The sequence below is a fragment of the Malaclemys terrapin genome, chromosome 4 (genome assembly GCF_027887155.1).
Source record: "Malaclemys terrapin pileata isolate rMalTer1 chromosome 4, rMalTer1.hap1, whole genome shotgun sequence".
NCBI lineage: Eukaryota > Metazoa > Chordata > Testudines > Emydidae > Malaclemys > Malaclemys terrapin.
This window is the reverse complement of record NC_071508.1, coordinates 84,260,915-84,282,591: the sequence shown is the minus strand read 5'-3', so window position 1 is coordinate 84,282,591 and position 21,677 is coordinate 84,260,915. Positions and strand designations below refer to the sequence as shown.

The 21,677-nt window shown below is 43.9% G+C and overlaps 1 protein-coding gene across 4 annotated transcripts in view; it reads right to left on the bottom strand.

Moving 5' to 3' along the window:
* Positions 1-21,677, bottom strand: part of ZFYVE26 (zinc finger FYVE-type containing 26) — a 70,732-nt gene that overhangs the window by 48,183 nt on the left and 872 nt on the right. For 3 of the 4 annotated variants that reach the window (XM_054025320.1, XM_054025317.1, XM_054025319.1), the window contains exons 2-13: positions 20,863-21,143; positions 19,072-19,150; positions 18,190-18,279; positions 14,792-15,344; positions 14,408-14,538; positions 13,397-13,561; positions 10,068-10,156; positions 9,611-9,771; positions 3,414-3,620; positions 2,022-2,678; positions 1,080-1,169; positions 172-240 (exon numbers count right to left, since the gene is read on the bottom strand). In XM_054025320.1, the coding sequence (XP_053881295.1) occupies positions 172-240; positions 1,080-1,169; positions 2,022-2,678; positions 3,414-3,620; positions 9,611-9,771; positions 10,068-10,156; positions 13,397-13,561; positions 14,408-14,538; positions 14,792-15,344; positions 18,190-18,279; positions 19,072-19,150; positions 20,863-21,056 (2,485 nt within the window). In that variant the 5' untranslated portion in view covers positions 21,057-21,143. The remainder of the gene's footprint in view (positions 1-171; positions 241-1,079; positions 1,170-2,021; positions 2,679-3,413; positions 3,621-9,610; positions 9,772-10,067; positions 10,157-13,396; positions 13,562-14,407; positions 14,539-14,791; positions 15,345-18,189; positions 18,280-19,071; positions 19,151-20,862; positions 21,144-21,677) is intronic. The other variant, XM_054025318.1, reaches the window with a different exon arrangement.

Below are 21,677 nucleotides of genomic sequence, written 5' to 3'. Positions count from 1 at the left end.
GGTCCATGGTATTCAACCTAGAATCTCTGTTAGCAGGAGAAAGTCTGAGAGTCTAATGACTCCATCCTGCACAGAGCAGTAATATGCACAAGCCAATCAGTTAATTCCAGTGCTGCATTATATAATTGTGTAACAACAAAACAAAGAAATCCTTTCAATGAAATTTAGTACCTGATGTGCTAGTGCTCAATTCACTGCTTGTACTCTCCAGTGATTGACTTGAAGTTCCCTCTTTACAATCTGAAATGGAAAATAAAAACAGCATGAGAAATATATCGGACCCAGACAGGGCAATGAAAGCTCCTCTTCTGGCAAAAGAGCTCAATGGGGATAACACAGTTTATTAGGCAAATGTAAGATACCACTGATGTGATCTTGACATGAGCCATCACGTAAAGAAGACACTCACTCTGGAACAGAAGAGTGGACCATCCAGTCTGGTTTCCCGATAGTGGAGAATGTCAGATGCTTCAAAGGAAAACTTAACCACTCCCATTCCAAGAATAGTCCTAGTTCTACAATGTTGTTTGAGGGCCAAAAAGGATGGGAGATTTTCTTCCCCGCAAGGTGATCAGTTTAAGTCTTGAGGCAGGAGACTCAAAGGCTACAGTAATTTTTATCCGAGTTTCTATCACTGCAGATGCTATGCTCATTCATGATCACAAATAAGTTTTTGGGGGGGGGGAGAAAAGGGGAGGCTCTCTTTTTTTTTTTCCCTTTTTTTTTTTTTTTTTTTTTTTAAAAACACACAATTATCTTGCAAGTTCCACAGAGTAATCATATGTATAGAAAGAATTATTTCCATGCATCAGCTTTAAGTGTGTTGCCTTTTAATTGTGAGGTGGATTTTGGAATGACGACATCTAACCAATGGGTACTGGACTGGGACCAGCCACACTTCACACAGAACACCAATCGTATCTATCTAGGACACTGACTAGAGAGCTAGAGGAGATAGAGTACTAGGCCAATTTCCAGTCCCGTGAGCCACCCATCTCAAGACACCACCAATTAGTTTCCTATCCAGGTCACATGACATGCATTTGCAATGCAGCCTCCACGGCAATTTCTTAACTCACCCATCCTCCATCTTTGAGTTTGACGGCGCTTCCTCAAGCTGGAGCATCTGGTTAAGGAGAAGTGTCTCTTGGAGGCTGCAAGCTGATGTTCTGAAAGAGTAGCAGTCTCAGTGATTTCTTTAGGAGTCATTATTATACACATATAAATGAACTGACTGGCAACTGGTCATGACAAAAAAAAAAAAATGGCCAGATACATATCAAGAAACTAGGCGCTTAGTACAAATAAGGACTGACACACACCAGTGTGGTCCAGGGCAATGCCCTAGTGAGAAGTTCAGACTCATCTGTCCACAGATGCCAAGGAAGGTTCTGTGATTCCTATCAGTATGCTACTGCCCCTGGGCTCTGCTCAAAGAAACTAATATTTAATACACCCTCAGGAGTCAGGTTCGTTGGAGAAAGAACTGCAAGGCCAAACCACATTCAATAAATGGTTTGGCCTTGCAGTGTAGATAGGATGGAGTTGTGTTGATCCATTTACAATGCAAGGTCAAACCTTATTTTAACCAGGTTGAATGTTACAATGTTATAACATGTCCTGCAACATGGTAGATTTTCCTTGTGCAGACTTTGTGACCAAACTAGTTTATGAACTGCTCTAAACACAGTTACAACACTTCAGCTCCACGAACGTTCTGCTAAGTCTGAGCCCACACAGGTTCCAGAAGACATTAGCACTACACCTCAAGACTGACCTGCACTACCTACTGTTTTCCCAGCCCTGGGCCTCTCTAGAGCAGACGCTTCCAGCCATCCATATCATGTAGCGACTTTGTGAAGCAGACAAAAGAAGAAACGGAGAAAACAGTCACTTGCTGGCTACACTAAAGACCAGTACACTAGCCCACCAGATTAATGAGCTCCTCTCCCACGTCTGCTGAAGATCTTTCAATTCAAGGATCACCAAGCTGGTGCTACTGGGAGCCCAGTGGATCTTACCTGTATTTCTGTTACTCATCACTACTTTGTATCTCCACTGAGCTTCAGAGAGGTATTTGGAGAACTGCAGCACTCTGCTCCCAAAGACATCTCTATTCACAGAGAAATTCAAGCACTCCACCAACTCCAGCTCCTCATGGGGCACGTTACTCGAATCCCATGGGAGAGAATTCTTAATTTCTTCCAGGTGGTTGAGGAGCATCTTGAGGATGGCATCCACTGCCAGATCATCCACTAAAAATCCATTGACACCACTGGCAAAATGTTTCAGATCTAGACAGCTCAGCCTGGAGGATTCACAGGTCTCCCCACTTAATTCTGAGCCAAGCAGAGTTTGGGTACCATGGTAGACTGTCCGGGGGGCCTGAGGACGTCTCTCTGCCTTCCTTTCAGGCTCTGCTGGGTGCTGTGGACTTTCTGAGGTGGAAGACTCTCGGCTGGCACCACCATCCAAGTTCCCAGCACCACAGCAATTTTTCACAATATAGTCCTCTTCTGCATAGTCCTCGGGCAGGGAAGTCTCTGTGTAGAGGTCACTATAGGAGACAAAAAGCAGGGAGAAGATGTTCTCCAGAAGTTCCAGATGCAGAGGAGCAGGGACACTCCGTAAGAACTGCTGGCACTTGGCAAGATACTGAGGAAAAATAGCTGGACAATCTGTATGTGTTATAAAAAAAATAAATAAAAAACACACTTAAAATATTTTCCAGGAATTGTTTCCTCCTCCCCTACCCACTTTCTGATTCCACAATGGTGCTCAAAGTTACAAGAATGGGAACCAAGAGAGCCATTAAAGAACAAGATGGCAATGGACTTTTATAAGAATCTTTGCCATATCAGTTCAAAACACTGGTCCATGTAGCTCAATATCCTGCCTCCAGCTATAACGAACGCTAATGGTTCAGAGGTGAACCTTCCTCTCCTGATAAAGCATCTAAATGTGCAATGAGGAAACAGGGAATTACTCCTCTCTGACCCCAACAGTGACCATCTTATGCCCTGATGCCCAGACTCAGATTTTGTCCATTTTAGCACATTTCTATAGCTTGTTGCCACTAAGAAAGACTATGTAACCACAACATTAGCTACAAAAATATCAAGCTCTTTTTAAAAATCCCAGCTAAAATATCCCATTAATACTAACATTTTCCCCTTATAGAATGTTTTTAATCTAAGGATTTTAGAGTGCTTTACAAAGGTAGGGATCTTACACTTAATAGTAATAGATGTAGAAAGTAACACTTCTCTACCTCACATAGATGCTGAGAGATTTATTTGTTTGTAAGTGTTTTGAGCTCTTTGGATAAAGGAATTATAGATGTTCACAGTGTAATATTACAATAAATTACAATCCACAGAATCTAGCAACTAGATATGTACAAGCTACTAAACCTAGGCAAGGAGGCCGATCTCCTGGTGGTTCTTTAAGAGGGGTCGAGTCCTCAGGGAGGTCACTGAGAAGGGTGTGCATGCAGTCCTTGCACTTCGAATGACGGTGTGAATTCACACACAGTGCATAGATTGCGTATTTCATGGCGCAAAATGCCCGGAAGAGCACCAGGTTGCGTTGCTGACTCAGGAAGCTGGGAACTGGCACCGCTGCAAAGTGAAACATGGGAGGGTAAGTTCTCACATATTTTGAGGGACATTGACTAATTCTAGTTTCTAACAGGTCTTCAAGTTCCCCTCCATCCCGAATTCCTTTTAGAAAAGGAAAGTAGGGATTTTTCTGCCCTCTCTGTATGGATGTTTATAAAGAGGACAAATATTCAGCAGGAGGGAAACTAACAAGTTATACTGCAGAAGACAGTGAAAACTACACAAAAGTAAATACAATTTAAAAAGGAAAAGTAATTTTGTCCCACATCCCTATTAACTTGTCTTGGGATAGTCTCCTTACAGGGTACTCGTGATATAGTAGGGTCAAAGTGTTCTGACAGAAGTAAGATTTTCAAATTGAGAGGTGCCCTTTAATTCTTATATTTCAAGTTGTAGACATGCTTCCAGGGAATTAAATACCTCAAATCAATTATTTACTAGACAATTCCACAGCCAATTCTCCCATAATTCCTGTCACACAGGTTCCCAATCTCTGTGTTTTAAGACTCCTCCATCTGCTTTATGCTCTATTCCACCCTGGCTATTGCTAAATTCTCTACATCTCAAATCTGCCTCTTCCTCTCCAATTCTATTTCTAAACCCTTGTTTTTTTTATCTCTTGCTTCAATTACTGCAATCTCTTCCTCTCAGTTTTCTCCAGGTTCCACATCACAACCCTCAATATCCTCCAACATACAGCTATCAAAATCATCTTCCTTGTTTACTATGCCAGCTACGTTGTCTGCTTTCCTTGAAACTCTCTCTCACATCTATATCTAGATATCACCTCTTCAAGCCCCTGGCACAGCTTGGTTCCCATTTCATCTTCTGCTACTTCCTTACATTCTGATAATTCAGGTAATCTTGATGCTCTCTTAGTTTTCCTCTCCCATGAGTAGCTCTGCCCTTTCTTCTTGCCATTTCCTATACCTGATCATCATCCTTGACCCCGTGCACCCCACAATCACTCTTCTCCAGTCACCTCTTATATAGGTGGCTTTCCACAGCTGACCTCCACCCCAGCCTTCCTCCATGATATGATTTAACAACATATGAAACAAAGAACAGAGAACAAGATCCATACTTGGCAACAGTGGGAAATTTAAGCAAATCTATCCTAGTATAAACATTGCCAAAAGAGCTGTGTGGCTGGATGTTGTTACAACACAGAAGAGTTAAACACATTCAATATATGGTTTGGCCTTGCAGTGTAGATAGGATGGAGTTGTGTTGATCCATTTACAATGCAAGGTCAAACCTTATTTTAACCAGGTTGAATGCTAGCATGTTATAACATGTCCTGCAACATGGTAGATTTTCCTTGTGCAGACTTTGTGGCCAAACTAGTTTATGAACTGCTCTAAAGAATTTGTATTAACCTAGCTGTATTATAGTTTGACTCCAACAAAATTGGCTGATTAAACTTTTAAAATCTAGTTTGGGCGCTACCCCACTTGAACACTTATGAATGACTATTAAGCATGATTAAAGGTGACCAGTAAAGGATTTGAAGGAAATTATACCCTTTTGGTTTCTTTATGATAGATACCAACAACTTGAAAGGTCTCCCCCGCGAATTCTCCCCGCCCTTCTCAGCTTGTTTGGGGGGCAGGAAAGGTGTCACATGCTAAAAATGTGGTCCCTTTTTATCACATTAAAACAGCAGAGCTGAATACCATGTACAAGTCATCACTAGCTCATCAGGGAACCAAACACACAGGCAGTAGCATATTATGGTATTTCTGCTTTCAGTACAACTTATGTTCCCTATGTAGATAAATGTATTGGTTTCTAATAGATACTGCATTATTGTACAGTAGTGGTCCCAAACACTATCATTTAAAACAATGTTACTGCAGTGTTTGGGACCACTACTGTACAATAGAGTAGTACTTTTTTAATAGAAGGACTGGGCCAGTCCATCTGCCTACTGGTAGTGCAGCATGGGGATTCATGAACTATTCAAACCAATATACTGGAATCACATAATGCCTATGGTCCTGTCCAAACACCGGGAGCTGAACAGCATTAGCTAGAATAGTGATTAACTATGTTAATCAGAGTGCTCAAGCATTGTTTCCATGAAAACCATGAGCACAGATTTTCTGAGAATCATGCCATAAAACTAAGGAGTTTTACAGAAAATAAATCTGCCAGTGTAAGCACAGCCTAAGGTCCATCATTGCAGCTCTACTGGTGGTAGCAATGGTGGAGGGTGGAATGTAGACAATACTCGAGTGTTTTTACCATCCTGTCCTGTAAGGGTATGTCTACACTGCAACTAAATACCCGCTGTTGGCCTGCGTCTGCTGACTTGGGCTCATGGGTCCTGGGCTATAGGGCTGTCTAATTGTGGTGTAGATGTTCGAGCTTGGGCTGGAGCCCAGGCTCTAGGACCCCACAATGGGGGAAGAGTCCCAGAACCTAGGCTCCAGCCTGACCGTCTACACTGCAATTAGACAGACCCCCGTAGCCCAAGCCCCATAAGCCTGAGTCAGCAGACACAAACCCCCGTTGCTGGCCTAATTGCAATGTTGACATACCCTTCACCTACTCAGTACAGTTAGTTATTGCAGTGATAAAAACGCCAGTCTCATGTCTGTAAGGATACATCCTCTCTTGCTAAAACAATGGTGGGAGATTTTCAGAAATGCATAAGGGCAGACACAACCACACAGACTAGAGCAGAGTTTGACTCACATGGCTTTGCAGAAAAAGTCTTCATCCAGACTATTCAAACATAATTTATCTCACTCTGTCTCCGAACACCATTATAACTGAAACACTTTATTTGGGTCCTTTCCACATTGGAAGCAGAAGTGCAACAGCTGCTAATAGAGCTATCTTTAGACTAGTCTTTTTTTCCTGAAGCTTCCCACCACTGTAGTTCTGTAGGTAGTAACAACTGCAGGAATGATAGTTTAGGAAAGGTGACTTCTGGTGTTTTAGCCAGGTGTCATATAACCCATACTCCAGTCTGTGCATTTGACAGCACTTTATGTCTGGTCAGTTTCATTGTTTTGTTCATGGTCAATTATACTGTCTCATGCACTAAAAGAGAGATCACCCTGATACACTGATCTGAGGGGGAAGTTCAGAAGCATGCTCTTCTCCAGACCTTGTAGTAAGGTGTTAACAAGTAACAACAGCAGCAAAAATTAAACTGAGGCAGCAGCAGACAGGTGCATGCACAGGAAGGAAGCGAAGTGGGCGGAAGCCTTTTCATGGTATGTGTTGCTATTTTTGGGCTCACCCAAATTACCCTTTTAATCGTCATCCTCAGAGTAGAAAACTCTGTTTTTTTTAGGCTTCCCCTCCCCCCACTCTTTCAGTTTCAGGATACGCTATCTAAATATACTGTGTCAGGAAGCTGAACTGTAAAAGAATTCACAGTCATAGCACTCCTTTTAAATGCAAGTCTCTTAATTCACCACTGAGCAGGAAGAAAAGGGAAGGTTTAATTTTCATTAGCTAGTTCTGTAAATTCAAGTGATCTTAGAGAAGTGAAACCAGGGCTAGAATTATCCTTCTGTGCAGCTGCATGAGTCAGGCAGATCTAAGTGGCCTGAGTCTTCCCGCCCCAGAGAGGTCTCGGATAGTATTTCATCAGCAGGCATTTAAAGGTGGAGTCCAGTATTATAACTGAGATTCTAACAAACATCTATCTGCAGAGAGGAATAATGTACTAAGTTAATGTAATGGCACAGCCTCAAAATAAGTCTCAACAACAGGCTTGAAAGAAAAAAAGAAAGATCTTGCTGACTGTGTGAGATAATTACAACATAATTGAAAGGGGGGAAAAAAGGGGGGGGGGAGGGGAAAGAACCCAGAAGAATGCCCCAGGTTGGGTTTCATCCTAGGCCTATCCCATGACCAACCTTTACCTCTCCTCCGTCTCACAAACATTCATTTGAACAGGTGTAGGGAGCTGGAAGGTGAGACAGAGATAAACCTCTGTTCATTAGGGGCACTATTTGATCCCCAACTCCCTGTCATCAGCACACACATAAAGTTAGGAATTTAATATTAAAAAATAGGAAGCCACCAGCTTGACAATTTGTGGTAGGAGATAAAGAACTGGCTTCCTTTTAGAAAGCAAAAGAAATCAGATTCAGCATTACTGCAAGTTCTATCATTGAAAATTATTGGTTCATTTAAACAACTCAAAAAACATCCCATACACAGACACACACAACTCCCACAAGCAGGGGAAAAACAAAAACCAAGACACCTCATAAGAGTCTGCAGCTTTCCAGTTTTCAGTGCTTTCTGTGGAGTCAAAGCTACTGTGCATCAAGTAGAGCCCCTGCCAGGAGGCAACCACTGACCTAGATACTAGCTTCACTTACTGGAGATACAAGCACAACAGGCGCTTCTGAAAAACTTTTGAAAATTCCTTTAACATACATTACATAGTAATCTAAGGAATTTCAAAGCCTAGATTTATTTCTTTATTTTATTTAAAATAGGCACTCCATTGGCTAGCGTAGGGCCAAATGTTAAGGTTAAATTTAAGAGGCTTTTGCAAAACCTAACATTAGAAAATGGCATGGTGTTTTGTGCGTCAGTGAATTTTTAAAAAATGAGTACGGATTTTTATAAATATACCTGAATCTTCCCTTCCAGTTGGAAGCTGAAACCCAAGAGCCTTGTGCATGTGAGCCATAAAGAAACTGACCTGTCTACTGTCACTCTCCAAGCTGAGAATATGTAGGGAAAGGACAGTGAAAAGCAAATGAGATTTTAAAATTAATTCACTTTTGTGATAAATGAGGGGGTGTAGATCCCTTTTGTGGACACCCAGCCAGCCAGTTAGCTATAGCTGTTCTCTACTTGCTTTACCTCTAAAGGGTGAAAAAGTCTGCCTGCATGCACAGGTAAAGGGAAGTGAGCGGGCACCTGACCAAAAGAGCCAAAACTTTTTAAAATTGGGAAAAAACTTTCCCTTTATCTGTCTGTCTGTTGTTCTCTGGAGAGAGGAGACACATAGCAGCAATGCTGTAAGAAGCTTTAAGCCAGGTATGGAAAATCATCAGATCATACCTAGAACTACTTATTTGAACCCGAGATATGCAAGTAAATCAGGAAGACGCAATTAGGGTTATTTCTTATTGGCTTATGGACTCCTCTGTGCTAACCCCCAAATTCTTTTGTTTTGCTTGTAACCTTTAAGCTGGACCTCAAGAAAACCATTCTTGATGCTTAATTATTATATTTGCTCTTTTTAATTCTAGCAATAGCCTAAGCTCCAAATGTTTTTTTTTTAAATAAAACTGACCTTTTTTAAGAACAAAATTGGTTTGTGTGTGTCCTAAGAGGTTAGTGCATATGTTGTTTAATTAGCTGGTGGCAACAGCTGATTTCCTTTGTTTTCTTTCTCAGCTTTTCCCTGAAGGGTGTGTGTGAAAGGGATTGAGGGTACCCCACAGGAAGGAATTTCCAAGTGCTCCTCCCTGGGTTCTCAAAAGGGGAGGAGTGGTGGCAGCATCTACCCATCCAAGGTCAGAGAGAAGCTGTGACCTTGGGAGTTTAATATCAGCCTGAAGTGGCCAGTATTAATTTTTAGAATCCTTGCAGGCCCCAACCTTCTGCACTCGAAGTACCAGAGTGGGGAATCAGCCTTGACAACTTTTATTAAGTTATACTCAGAAAAAAAAGTCTTAAATATTTTTGAAGTACTCTGGTGGAAGATGCTATCATGTATGTGCAAAGTTAAATTACCATCTTCAGAGTCCCTGGAACTGGATTTCATAACCTTCTCATAAGAGACAGTTCTCCTTTAAAATGGAAATTGTTGAGAATCACTTTCCTACACCCTATGGAGTTGGGTTTAAGTTCTGCTAAATGATATGTTTATTATTTGCGAAGTGCAAGTTGTATGCACTGATCCTTCCAGACGGGAGTACTATCAACATTATGAGGATTTTAAAGATATATGCTGAGTGGACTCTTAAAGGTATCCTTCTGCAATCACATTCCTGCTCATTTACCCTGAGTCTGCTGGTCTCTGGCTGGAACCTTCTGAAGAAGCTCAATGACATCCTCTTCATTCAGGGCCAGAAGGTTGGTGAGGTGATGAAGAGAGTAGAGTGCAGAGTGGCAATCCAGACTGTACAAGTGTTGCAAAAGAATCTTCTTTGGGATAGTAATACTGCAAGAAAAAGCAAGACTAATCAAAATGGTGAAAATGGGTCCACCTCCTGAACCTTGTCTACACCAAGGTTCTTCCAGTTTTAACACTGACTCAACTTAAGAATTTAAAAATATTAAAATAAAAATGTAGACAAACATCACGTTTCTATAGCTTATGGCCACTAAGGGAGACATGGCATAGATATTGTATACTTGGCATTTGTATATTAAACCTCTACATATGCAATTCTGGCTACGTGGGGAGCCTTTGTCAAAATACATAGTTAGTAAAAAGAGTGCTTCTGGCTGTTTTACCTGTTTTGCTGTATGCACCATTCAAGAACCTCCACTTGAGCCCACAGCCCATCACAGAACTCTTTTAATACTGAATCATTGCACAGACCCTGTTAGAGAGAGAGAGCAAATTAGCATTAGCTAACATAAAATGAAGAGATCACATTTACACCAGACCAGTGGTGAGCTGGAGCCGGTTCACATGAACCAGTTGCTAAATTTAGAAGCCAATGTAGAACCGGTTCCTAAAGGGGCGGGCGGGCAAACTCTGGTCCCCGGGCCACATCCGGCCGGCAGGACCGTCCTGTCTGGCCCACCTGAGCTCCCAACTGGGGAGGCTCCCCCAGCCCCTCCCCTGCTTCCCTCCCCACCCCCCCCACAGAGCCGCTGGAGCCCTGGGGAAGTGGTGGGCTCTCGCGGCTATTTAAAGGACCAGGGCGGCAGAGGCAGCTGGAGCCCTGCCCTTTAAATAGCCCCTGGAGCCCCCCGCTACCCACCCCCCTTTAAAGAGCCGCTGGGGCTCCGGCAGCTATTTAAAGGGCTGGGGTGGTAGAAGCAGCGGGAGTCACAGACTTATTAAATAGCCACCAGAGCCCCGCTGCCGCTACCCCAGGGCTCCAGCAGTGGGGCTCTGGTGGCAATTTAAAGGGCCTGCTGGCAATTTAAAGGGCCTGCTGGGAGCCCCAGGCCCTTTAAATTGCCCCTTGGGGAAGCCGGGCCACCCCGGTATGACGCACCAACTCTTGCCGGTACGCCGTACTTTCACCTAAGGGTGTGGGGCTGCAAGCTCCAGGGGCTGTGCGGCATCCTTACACAGCAGCATGGTAAGGGAGCTGGGCTGGGAGGAGGGGTTGGATAAGGGGTAGGGAGCAGTTGGAGGGGACAGAGGTTCTCAGGGGGACGGTCAGGGGACGGGGAAAGGGGGGGTTGGGTAGGCATGGGAGTCTCGTGGGTCTGTCGGGGTGGTGGGGGATGGGGTTGGGGCAGTCAGGGAACAGGGAGTGGGGCGAGTTGGGTAGAGTCCTGGGGGGCAGTTAGGGTGGGGGGTCTTGGGAGGCGGTGGTCAGGGTAAAAGGTGGGGGTTGACGGGTTGCGGGTTCTGACAGGGGTAGTCGGGGGCAGGACGTGGGTTGGGGTCGGACGGGTGGGTGGCGGGAGACACGACTTGTACTCACCGCGCAGTTCCCTACCGGGTCTTTGGCAGCACTTTGGCGGCAGGGGGGGCGGGGGGGGGGGGGGTCTTCACTCGCTCTGGGTGAAGGACCTGCTGCCGAAATGCCGCCAAAAACCCAGAGCAAGTGAAGTCCCCCTGCCGCCGAAGTGCCACCGAGGACCCAGTAGGGAACTGGTTCTTAGGATTTTGGGAGCTCACTGCACCAGACCCCTCTACCTTACCAAGAATAGCACAAAACTAGAGTTTGGTTCACATGTGTGATGTTTAGTGACTAAAGGAATCTTAACATATTTAGATGGGCAGATTTCTGCACTTTTACTTTATTTACACATTAAAGCAACAAAATGGAGGATAGATAGCTGCATTTTGTTTTGAAGGGGCCCTGTTAATGTTAATCAATCTAAACTTGACCCATCCATTTTTCCAGTCTGTAAGCCCATCCCTATAGCTTTAAACATTTTATTTGTAAAGAGAATTTAGTGCTTCTGAAAGGTACTACAGGACTTCCATCTCCAGAGCTGTCACTAGTTCAGAGGTGGGCAAACTACGGCCCGTGGGCCACATCCGGCCCGCAGGACCGTCCTGCCTGGCCTTTGAGCTCCCAGCCGGGGAGGCTAGCCCCTGGCCCCTCCCCTGGTGTTCCCCTCCCCTGCAGCCACACAGCCGCACAGGCAGCGCTCTGAGCGGCGGGGCTGCGAGCTCCCGCAGGGCAGCGCAGCAGCGTGTCTGGCTCCGGCCAGGTGGCGCAGCTGCCAGACATGCTGCTCCGAGTGGCATGGTAAGGGGGCAGGGAGCGAGGGGGTTGGATGAGGGGAAAGGGGTCCTGGGGGGCAGTCAGGGGACAGGGAGCGGCTGGATGGGGTGGAGGTTTGGGGGGGGCGGCGGTCAGGGGACGGGGGTGTTGGATAGGCGTGGGAATCCCGGGGGGCCTGTCGGGGGCAGAGGTGTAAATAGGGGTCAGGGCAGTCAGGGAGCAGGGGAGGTTGGATAGGGGGTGAGGTCCCAGGGGGGTGGTTAGGGGCGGTAGGTTCCGGAGGGGCAGTCAGGGATCAAGGAGCGGGGGGGGGGTTGGATGGGTCGGGAGGTTCTGAGGGGGGTAGTCAGGGGGCGGAAAGTGGGAGGGGTCGGATAGGGGGCAGGGCCCAAGGTGTTTGGGGAGGCACAGCCTTCCCTACCTGGCCCTCCATACAGTTTTGCAACCCTGATGTGGCCCTCAGGCCAAAAAGTTTGCCCATCCCTGCTCTAGTTATATACCCAGAACAGATACTGTATGGGTTAGAAATACAAGCTGCCTACAGACTCACTTCCAATATGCTTATGTTCTGCGATGGATGTCTGCCCACTAAACACTGATCTGAGACTGTGCTATCTTATACAGGTCACTGATCAGGCATCAGACAGTAACTCCCTTAAGACATTATTGACCTGGGATGGAGTTCAATCAATGAAGTGAAAGGCTCAGTGTTCCATTATCAGTCATCCAAGGCAACCACTCACCAACACTGCCTGGATTGGAACCACGGGCTTAGTGATTAAAAGCTCTGTATACCCAGAAAAGGAAGAAGATTCCAAAATAAAGTGGACCCTCCAGTCTCAGCTCTGACATTTAGGCTACTGTGGATGTTATTTTGGGCATTCAGGACTAAGTGGATGGCACTGCTCAACTCAGATCAATCGTGCCTACAAGTTCAGTGGCACATGTGAAATGGACTAAATGTCAATGCAGTTCCTAGGGCATAAGTACCCAAAATACAAAGTCAAAACCATTGGCACTACTTGGCCTTGAGTTTCTGAGGTCAAGGACTGAATGGGCCCTGGAGAATGGCCCCAAGGACCCCATTCAGGTCACAGTTGAGGCACGTTAACGGAGATGTAGCGAAGGTGAACTTGCAACGCTGCTGCCTGTATACTATTTGTTTTAAGGAAAAGTTTGATTTACAAAACTCCTTTTAAAGAGAGGCTGAAAATCCTAACCAGAGGATTCACCCTTACATCTTCCATTTGGAAAGACATTTAAAGTTCAGAATCTCAGTTTATGCAGTTAGAACAAGTCTCATTTTAGAGACTTCAGATTTGATTAACAATCCAAGCAACTAATTTACCATGATTGGAATCAAACTGAACTGTCAGTCATAGCATTCAGCCATTTCAACCTGCTCTCCACTCGCTTACTTGCCTGAGTTTTGTGAAGAGCATATAACAAGTTTTTTGCTGATTCTAAGCTGTGACAGTGAGTCCACCCTAGCAATACTAGAAGACGGCTGAGGGGGTTGAATTCTCGACTCAGTAAGCTGCTCAAGCCTGAGAAGTCTTCCCTTTTTAATAGTGTTAATGCAGTCACCTAGAAAACAAAAAGGAAGAAAGCATTTGTTATTCTAAAAATGCAGAATCCTGCTGGGGTGGTGGTGGGCTGTCACAATAGTAGTTTCAGAAAGTGGTTTAACTTCCTCAAACCCAGATTTTACAGGACACCAAGTTTCTCTTTATTTGGACTACAAAGAAAAGGAGTCACTAAGTAGAAGCCAGAAAAATCAATCCACCCTCTCTCCCTGGCTACTCTTTAAGTCTGCGTATTTTCCAAATAGGTTTTATGCAGAAACTAGAGGAGAAACTTTTGAGCTATAGATGGAGTTTTTAAGCCAGTAATAGAACAAATCTTGGCTCATCTGTCTGGATTCTCATGCCCTCAATACACGAGACTTTATTTGTGCACTTTTATCTCCTATAACACCTTTCACCCCAGCTCTCAAGTGCTTCACAAATATCCATTTAAGCCCACAACCCTTTTGTGAAGCATCATTATCCCCATTTTACATAAGGGGTACTTGAATCACAGAGAGGTTAAGCGGCTGCCAAGGTTACTCAGTGAATCAGTGGGAATCCCTGGCAGGGCTGGGAGTAAAATACAGGAGCCCCATCTCCCACTCCTGTGTTCTAACCATCAGATAACACTGCTTTACATCTTCCAGAGACCTCCATGCAGATATCTTAAATCATAGAGATGAAACAATGCAGATGGGTCAACAGATTATAAAAACCCACTGCTACGTAGCTAATCTCTTGGCACCAAAAGTCAGGACTCCTGAAGACCTCTAGTCAAATGTAAAGTGTTCTAATGCTGGAATCCTGGCACTAAATTTGATCCACTACTGGGTTTTCCCCTTCCCTTTCATCTTTATTGCCATACCAGAATCTGCTCCAGAAAGTGCTTGCTGCTGCTCAGGCAGTAGAAATAGGCCGTCTTCCAAGAATAAACCTCTTCAGGCTCTGCGAACAAAGCCAGCATTACCCGCTCTGTGTCCAACTGCTCAGATGAACCTGAGACACACATAAATGGGATTACTTTCAAACACAGAGAGCTACCTCTGAAGAAAGCAGGCCCTGGGCAAAGTTTTCAGCAGTAGAACAGTTAGGGAATCACTAAGCAAAAGCCATGTTCAGACTCCGTAACTGAGTCTCCATAACAAAAAATCCTTACGTGGCCAAACTCCCCCCTTTGCTTCCCCCCCCCCAACCTGGCTTGCCTGCAAAGTCTCAATGGTCCAACTTTTAATGAGAAAACAAAACAAACCTTTTCCTGGCAACTTTGGCCCCAACAGTTTCTCTCTTGTCCTCTCTGTGAAGACGTTGCTGTACAGACTGAGCAAGGCGTGGCTCTGCTTCCTCAGTATGCAGGCCAGTAACCTCTCTTCCCTCAGTGGGCTTCCTTCAGCCCAGCAAGCATCCAAAAGCTCCCTGCACAAGAGTCGGAGCTCGCCAGTCTGATGCTCCACTTCAAAATGCAACACGCTGAGGACACTGTAAATAGCATCTACTGTCTCACTCTGATCCAATTCTCCTGAGGATTTGGGATACCGCTGAAGCCTCTGCAGAGATTTTAAGGAGTCATGGAGAAAGTCAACGTAGATGTTTTGCACAGAGCAACTGTGCTGGAGTGCAGAGCAGGGTGTGCCATGTTCTCCCTGCAGGAACTCCAGCAGGGCTTGTGCCCGCCGGGGAGCCCTCAACAAAAGCTTCCGAAGAGCCGAGGTTGCTTCCACACTGAATCTGTACGTGCGGCCATCTCTTTTCTTCCTATCCGATTCATGCTTGCTCTGGACACATTCAAATGCTTCGAACAGCTCCTGGGAGGAAACAGACATGTTTGGGAGCCTGAATGCCACCGGGTTTTTACACACACAATAAAAATATATATATATATATATATATATATATAAAACCAGATATACAACAAACTTAAAGATTCAATAGACATTCACTTGGAACCATTAAATTTACCTTGGCAACCAACTCTGCTACAGGAATCCAGAACTACAGGCACTCAGTTTCAATCCCAAAATAATGCACTTTTTACGAACACATGGCATCAATAGTTATGACTCCCAAGAAACTCAGATGCCGCATGCTGGCTCATCTAGTCCAGTATCCTGTCTATAATAGTGGCCAAATCTGGATATTTAGAGTATAAAACTCCCATAATGCTCCTAACTACAATACTGCATTATTGAGGGAGTTTCCCTCCTCGTGGTCCATTTATGGCATGAGAATGCAGTGTCCTTATGATTTTCATCCTCACTAGAATCACTGCAGATCCTATTAACCTTTAGCAACTAGTCTTTTTTAAATCTTACAAAAGTAAACATTCAGCCGACAATTAAAAATCTTTGAAATGCAAATCCCCATCCAAAAAATAAAAAAGTTTTTAAAACCTATTTTACTTCCCACCACTGGTGCTGTTTAAAAAAAAAAAATTCAAAGTACTGACACCGGAATTTTTTGTTTTTAATTCTGGAAAACTGTCCTACTGTATTAGAAAAGTACTTTCCAAAGCATAAGTTTTATTAAAGTGTCCCACTGATTTTGTTACTTTGGCATCCAGATCCAGGCTTTCCTTCATTCAACTTTCAAAGTGTCTATTGGTTTCCTCTCACAACTTCCATAATTTCAAAACCAAAAGAATTATTAGAATGTTACAAAGAGAAAAGCAAAAGTATATACCAGACAATTATATTCAGCAAATACTTGCAGCTGGTTAATACCAATAAGGAAGAAGTATTGTTTAGGTTGATGTAAGGAGGTAAAGTTAGAGATAATGCGATGAAGGTGAACAAAGGCTGATTATTAGAAGAAACCTCCTGTCTGAGGTCTATAACACTATGGAACAATCTAACAAGTAAAGTCCTGGAAACCTGCATTGTGTGGGATATTTAAAATGAGCTAGATAGAGCACTGGAGAATTACTACAGACAGTAACAGTGTCTTGGGCCCAAAGGACGTATTTCTGCACTTTATACAAAATTATCTCCCAAGACACAGGAGTCCTTGTATCCATTACAACCAACGGTCAGCCTTGTTAGATTTTAAGGCATTTTTACTCCAGTCCGGTCTGCCTTATTAGATTTCTCAGGCTGGGGTCAGTAAACCTAATGGAAGAATGGATTTGTGACCCCAAGAGCACTATGAAAGTACAGTTTCTGCTCCCCAAATGCATTTGAGATAAGTTTGCAACATTCCATTGTTACTGTATTTAAAGGGCTTTCACAAACCCTAACCTCTTTACACTTCCCCTCAACGCACAAAATCCCAATTGAGATGGAGAGAGCAGAGACAAACCATTTCAGCTTGATTTCAAACTATCAGCCTGACATTATGATCTGATGAAAGAGTACAAAATAGGCAAATAAGAGGACAGAGTCCCATGGTGAAACCATACCAGCTGCAACCTTTATAGACCTGACATGCAGCTTTCCTCTCAGTCAGCCCTACTGAAGGAGTTCTCCACAATAATCACTGTGCAGCTGGCTGCAGCCTCCTGAACTGCACCACTGTGCTCCCCCAATTCTGGCAGCAACCTTTTTAAAATCACAAATGTAATAATTTGCTCCAGTATCTTTCCAGGTATCAAAGTTAGGCTGACTGGTCTACTATTCCCCAAGTCCTCTTGGAACCCCTTTTTAAATACAGGCCCTATGTTTGTTCTTCTCCAGTCCCCTGGGACCTCACCTTTCCTCCAACAATTTTCAAAGATAATTGATAATGGTTCCAAGATTGCTTCAGCTAGTTCCTTAAGCACCTTGAATGAATTTAATCAGGCCTTACTGACTTGAATATATCTAGCGTAGCTAAATATTCTTTATCCTGACCCATGCCTTGGCTTGCATTTCTTCATCCTTATTGTTATTAATTGTGTTGCGTATCTGGTCACCATTAACTTTTTTAGTGAAGATGAAGCAAAATAGGCATTAAACACCTTAGCCTTCTTGATGTCATCCATTATTAGCTCTCCTTCCCAAACATGGCCAGACAGCTGTATCAGCTCCATGGTCTGGAGTCAAACCTCAACTTGAGTTTGAGATGGAACAAGAAGCAGAATGGTAGGGGACAATAACATTTTTAAAAACAAGGGCAGTTCTGGCCACTTTGGATTTCAAAGCCTACTGGCAAGAAGGTTCAGTGATTCATTGTGTTCACTCACTAGCCTTTCCTCTACTGAGGCCCAAACTCATATCCTACATTAAGTCAAGATGTGATGCTTCCAACCTAGTGCCCATTTCTGCAAGTCAGAAAGCTACCATACAAATAGTATTCTCTGTCCAGGGAAGCCCCAAAGCTGATGTATCAAGAAGCGACATGAGGACTCAGGTGCACAGACAGTTGTGTATGGGGATGTATGACTGCAACAGCAGAGGTAGCTGGAGGTCAGGGGTCAGGTTTGTTATCAAGGCTATGTAGAGAAGCTTGCTCAGCACCTGCCTACACTATCCCCCTCTAGCCAAAATCATCACCATTATATATGCCAAATTCACTACCTAAAGTGAGTAAACTTGAACTGCCCTCACATTCAACTGTCTTTATTTTGTGCAGAGAAGACCAAAGGTATGTTAATGTCTCAAACATGAGGTCAGTCAAGTTAACCCGTAGCATTATTTTCATCCCAAGAATGATCAATAAATCGGGCACTCAGCTCACCTTTAGGACTTCATCAGAGACATCCTTTTGCAGTTCTTCTAAGAGGAGTAAGAATTCAGTTTCTCTTTGGAGAACAGCTGGAATTATTTTCTGAAGTTAATCAGGAAAAGAAAAAAAGATAAAAGAATAGGGAAGATGTGAGCCACTATCTTAGGTTTACAGGTAAAAAAACCCCAAAACCTTATTTATTTGCTATATTAGGGCAGACATCTTCAGAGATATTTATTTTATTGGGGATTAAAAGTCCTTTCTCCCATCCTAAGCTACCAAGGGGCTATTCCTGCACCAACAGATTCCATTCTCTATTTCCAACTACATAGCTAGCAACTGTCACTTCCCCATAACCCCTTTGGGATAGGGTCACCTTTCTTCAAAGATCATGAAAATTCATGAACCTAGGCAATGGGGTCAGAGGAATGGAAATGGTGAGGAAAGACAAAAACATGACCAATCTTCCCCTTTTTGAAAGCCTTGTTTCTTTCTCCCTTAGGCAGTGTGCTAGCTGCTTAGCACTCTCCTCCCCACGGTTCTGTATATGTAAACTACTACTCCCTGAAAGTATGCCATTTGTAAAGCATTTGTTTATTTCATCTTTTGGGGATAAAAGGGGCTATAGAAATGTAAGTTACTAACTCATGCTGTCTGTTCATAGGAACATCTCACACTAAGTATGCACACTAAAAAGCTAACTCACACGGCCTCAAAAAATAATCCCAAAACGCTTATTTTAATTTCTTGCTAAGTTTAATGAAAAATGATCTAAGGAACCAGTTGTAATTAACAGCAGTAAGTCTCAAATTTTAATAGGCAACTACAAAATGTATTATTTTTCTGTTTACAAACATTTTCCATTTGGACGTCAACTAGAACAAACTTCTTTACCTGATCCCATACCAGCCATTTCTTGAGCACAAGGAGCCAAAGCCAAGCAAGTCTCTGAGGGCTGCAATTCTGTCCACACCTGCAAAGGTAATAGCATATGCCATCAGTTTCAAACATCTAGGCACCAAAACAAATCTCTACCCACTTCACAGTAGGAAAAGTGGCCCCACAGACCCAGTGTATGCCATGTTGCCAGTACCAAGGATAAAAAAGTAGAATATACTTATTTCCCTCATGTCTGTTGGCAACACCAATTTAATTGTGTGTTTTTTCCTCCAGACAAAAATGATTCCAGGAATGCTGTCTGTGTAGATGATACTCAAATTATTACCAAAAAGTTATACAAGAAACTTAACAAGAAACATTTGATTCTTTTTTTTTTTAAATTACAAAAAGTTGAAAATTTTTTAAGTTCCCCTGAGGTGTCAGAAACCCAACCTTAACAGCATCACGAAAGTGCTTGAGAACTCAAGAGAAAAAACAACAAGTGAAACTAAAGGTGTTGTTTCACTATCCAAATTGAGAAATGTGAAAAGTAGACACTTTAAGTGGTGAGAAATTAAATTTTTAAACATTTTCAGTTTTAATAATCTCGGGTGTTGTTAGTAACAAGCAAACATTTTAAATAAATAGGTTGATCATCTTCTAAACAAAAAGCACTCGGTGTCAGCACCATTGCAATTCTAAAACAGACTCCCCCTCCTCCTCCAACTCACATTATCTCAGTGAAATCTTTCGAACTTGACCTTTGCTAGATTTCTGCATGATCTTGAGCTTATACCAATATCTTATCTATTCATATATGAACAAGGTTGTAAACTGACTGAGGCTGGGTTCCCTACATACATTAGTGCAACTCTGAGCAGGTCGGCACTCAGATGTTAACTGTAATAATGGAATGCATGAAGGAGAAAACACTGGCAAGGAAGCATGTTCTGCTTCAAGGATTCTAAGCAGGGCCAGATTAACTCTCCTGTGGGCCCAGGGCTATTACATTTTGTGGGGTCCCTGTATACAAGCCTTTTTCCTAATTTAAAACAAAACGATCACAATTATGGCATTGAGGCTATTACTGCTATACTACACTTGCCTTTTAATTTACATAAAGCCATTCTGTGGTTACATTTCAGTCTTAAAACATGCATGTAGAATATAGTTTAGTTAATTCAAAATAGCCTACTTCTTACCTCAGAATAGCTGTTATATTAGTTTCTTTCTGGGAGGGAGTTTGGTGCAGGAGGGGATTCTGAACTGGAGGAAGGGATTGGGGTGCAGGAGAGGGGGAGGGATGCAGGCTCCAGCTGGGAGGCACTTACCACAGGCAGTTCCTGGCTGGTCGCGCAGCAGGGCTCAGGCAGGCTGCCTGCATGCCATAGCCCCACGCTGCTCCCAGAAGTGCCGGGCTGCTGGCATGGCTCTGGGTGCCCCTGGAAGGAGGGGGACAGCGTGTCTCCATGCGCTGCCCGGGCCCGCAAGCGCTGCCCCCGCACCTCCCACCGGCCGGTTCCCACCAGGGGCCACAGACGTGCCAGCAGCCGGACGCTTCCAGGAGCGGCGTGGGGCCACAGCATGCAGACAGCCTGCCTGAGCCCTGCTGCGCTGGGACCTCCTTAGCCCATGGCCCTGGGCTACAGCCCCTAAAGCCCCTGCGTTAATCTGGCCCTAATTCTAAGGGTCCATCATAGTTAAGAATAAAGAGTCAGCCTCAATTTCTGAGAATTGCATCACATACACCCTGTTTAACACACTTCTACTTCCACCAGTTAGACAAAAATCCCACACAGCACTTACCTTAACTGAGACGGACAAGCTATTAGAGCCTGCAGGATAGCTGCAACTTTCTCAGAGCCATCCCCCTGCCATTGATGTAACTGAGGAATACAGGCCTGTGCTAGCTCCCAGTCTCCCCGCTGCACACAGTCACAAAAAAAACAGAAGAGATGTTCCAGAGAGGCTGCTTCCTCATTACCAAATGGATGCATCATCCCACTGTGACTGGACTCCTGGAGACAAGGGGGTGGGGAGGGGAGAACATCCAGAGGTAAGTCACAGCAAATCTTCCCTCAGTGCACCTGGAACAGAACAGGTCTAGAATCAGAAGCCAAGCTGTAGCTATTTCACTTAGTCAAAAATGTATTAAAGTTTGGAATGCATTCCCAGACAGTGATATGATCAATACCACAATATTTGTTCAAGTAGGTGATTTAAACATTATCACTGTGAAAGATGCACTGATACTTGCTTAGAGTCAATGCTCTCAGGAAACAGGAGGGATCAATTTGTTTATTGAGAGCATAGTGCTAACAAAGCCCACTGGCCTATCTGACCTCTGTAGGGAAGGTAAAATGTGGTATTTTGACAACCCTGTAGTGAACAGAGCAGCTACAGCGTGAGCAGTTCCAGCTCAAGTTCTCCACACTGGGAATTTCTCACCCCTATATATTAACTTGCCAAGGTAACTCAGTCAGTCATGATCTAGAGAGATCATTTTAAAGAAGACGAGAGTTTAATCTCCATGGTCTAGTCACTCAAAATACAAGTGACAAGTAGCACAAAAAGAACAGGAGTACTTGTGGCACCTTAGAGACTAACAAATTTATTAGAGC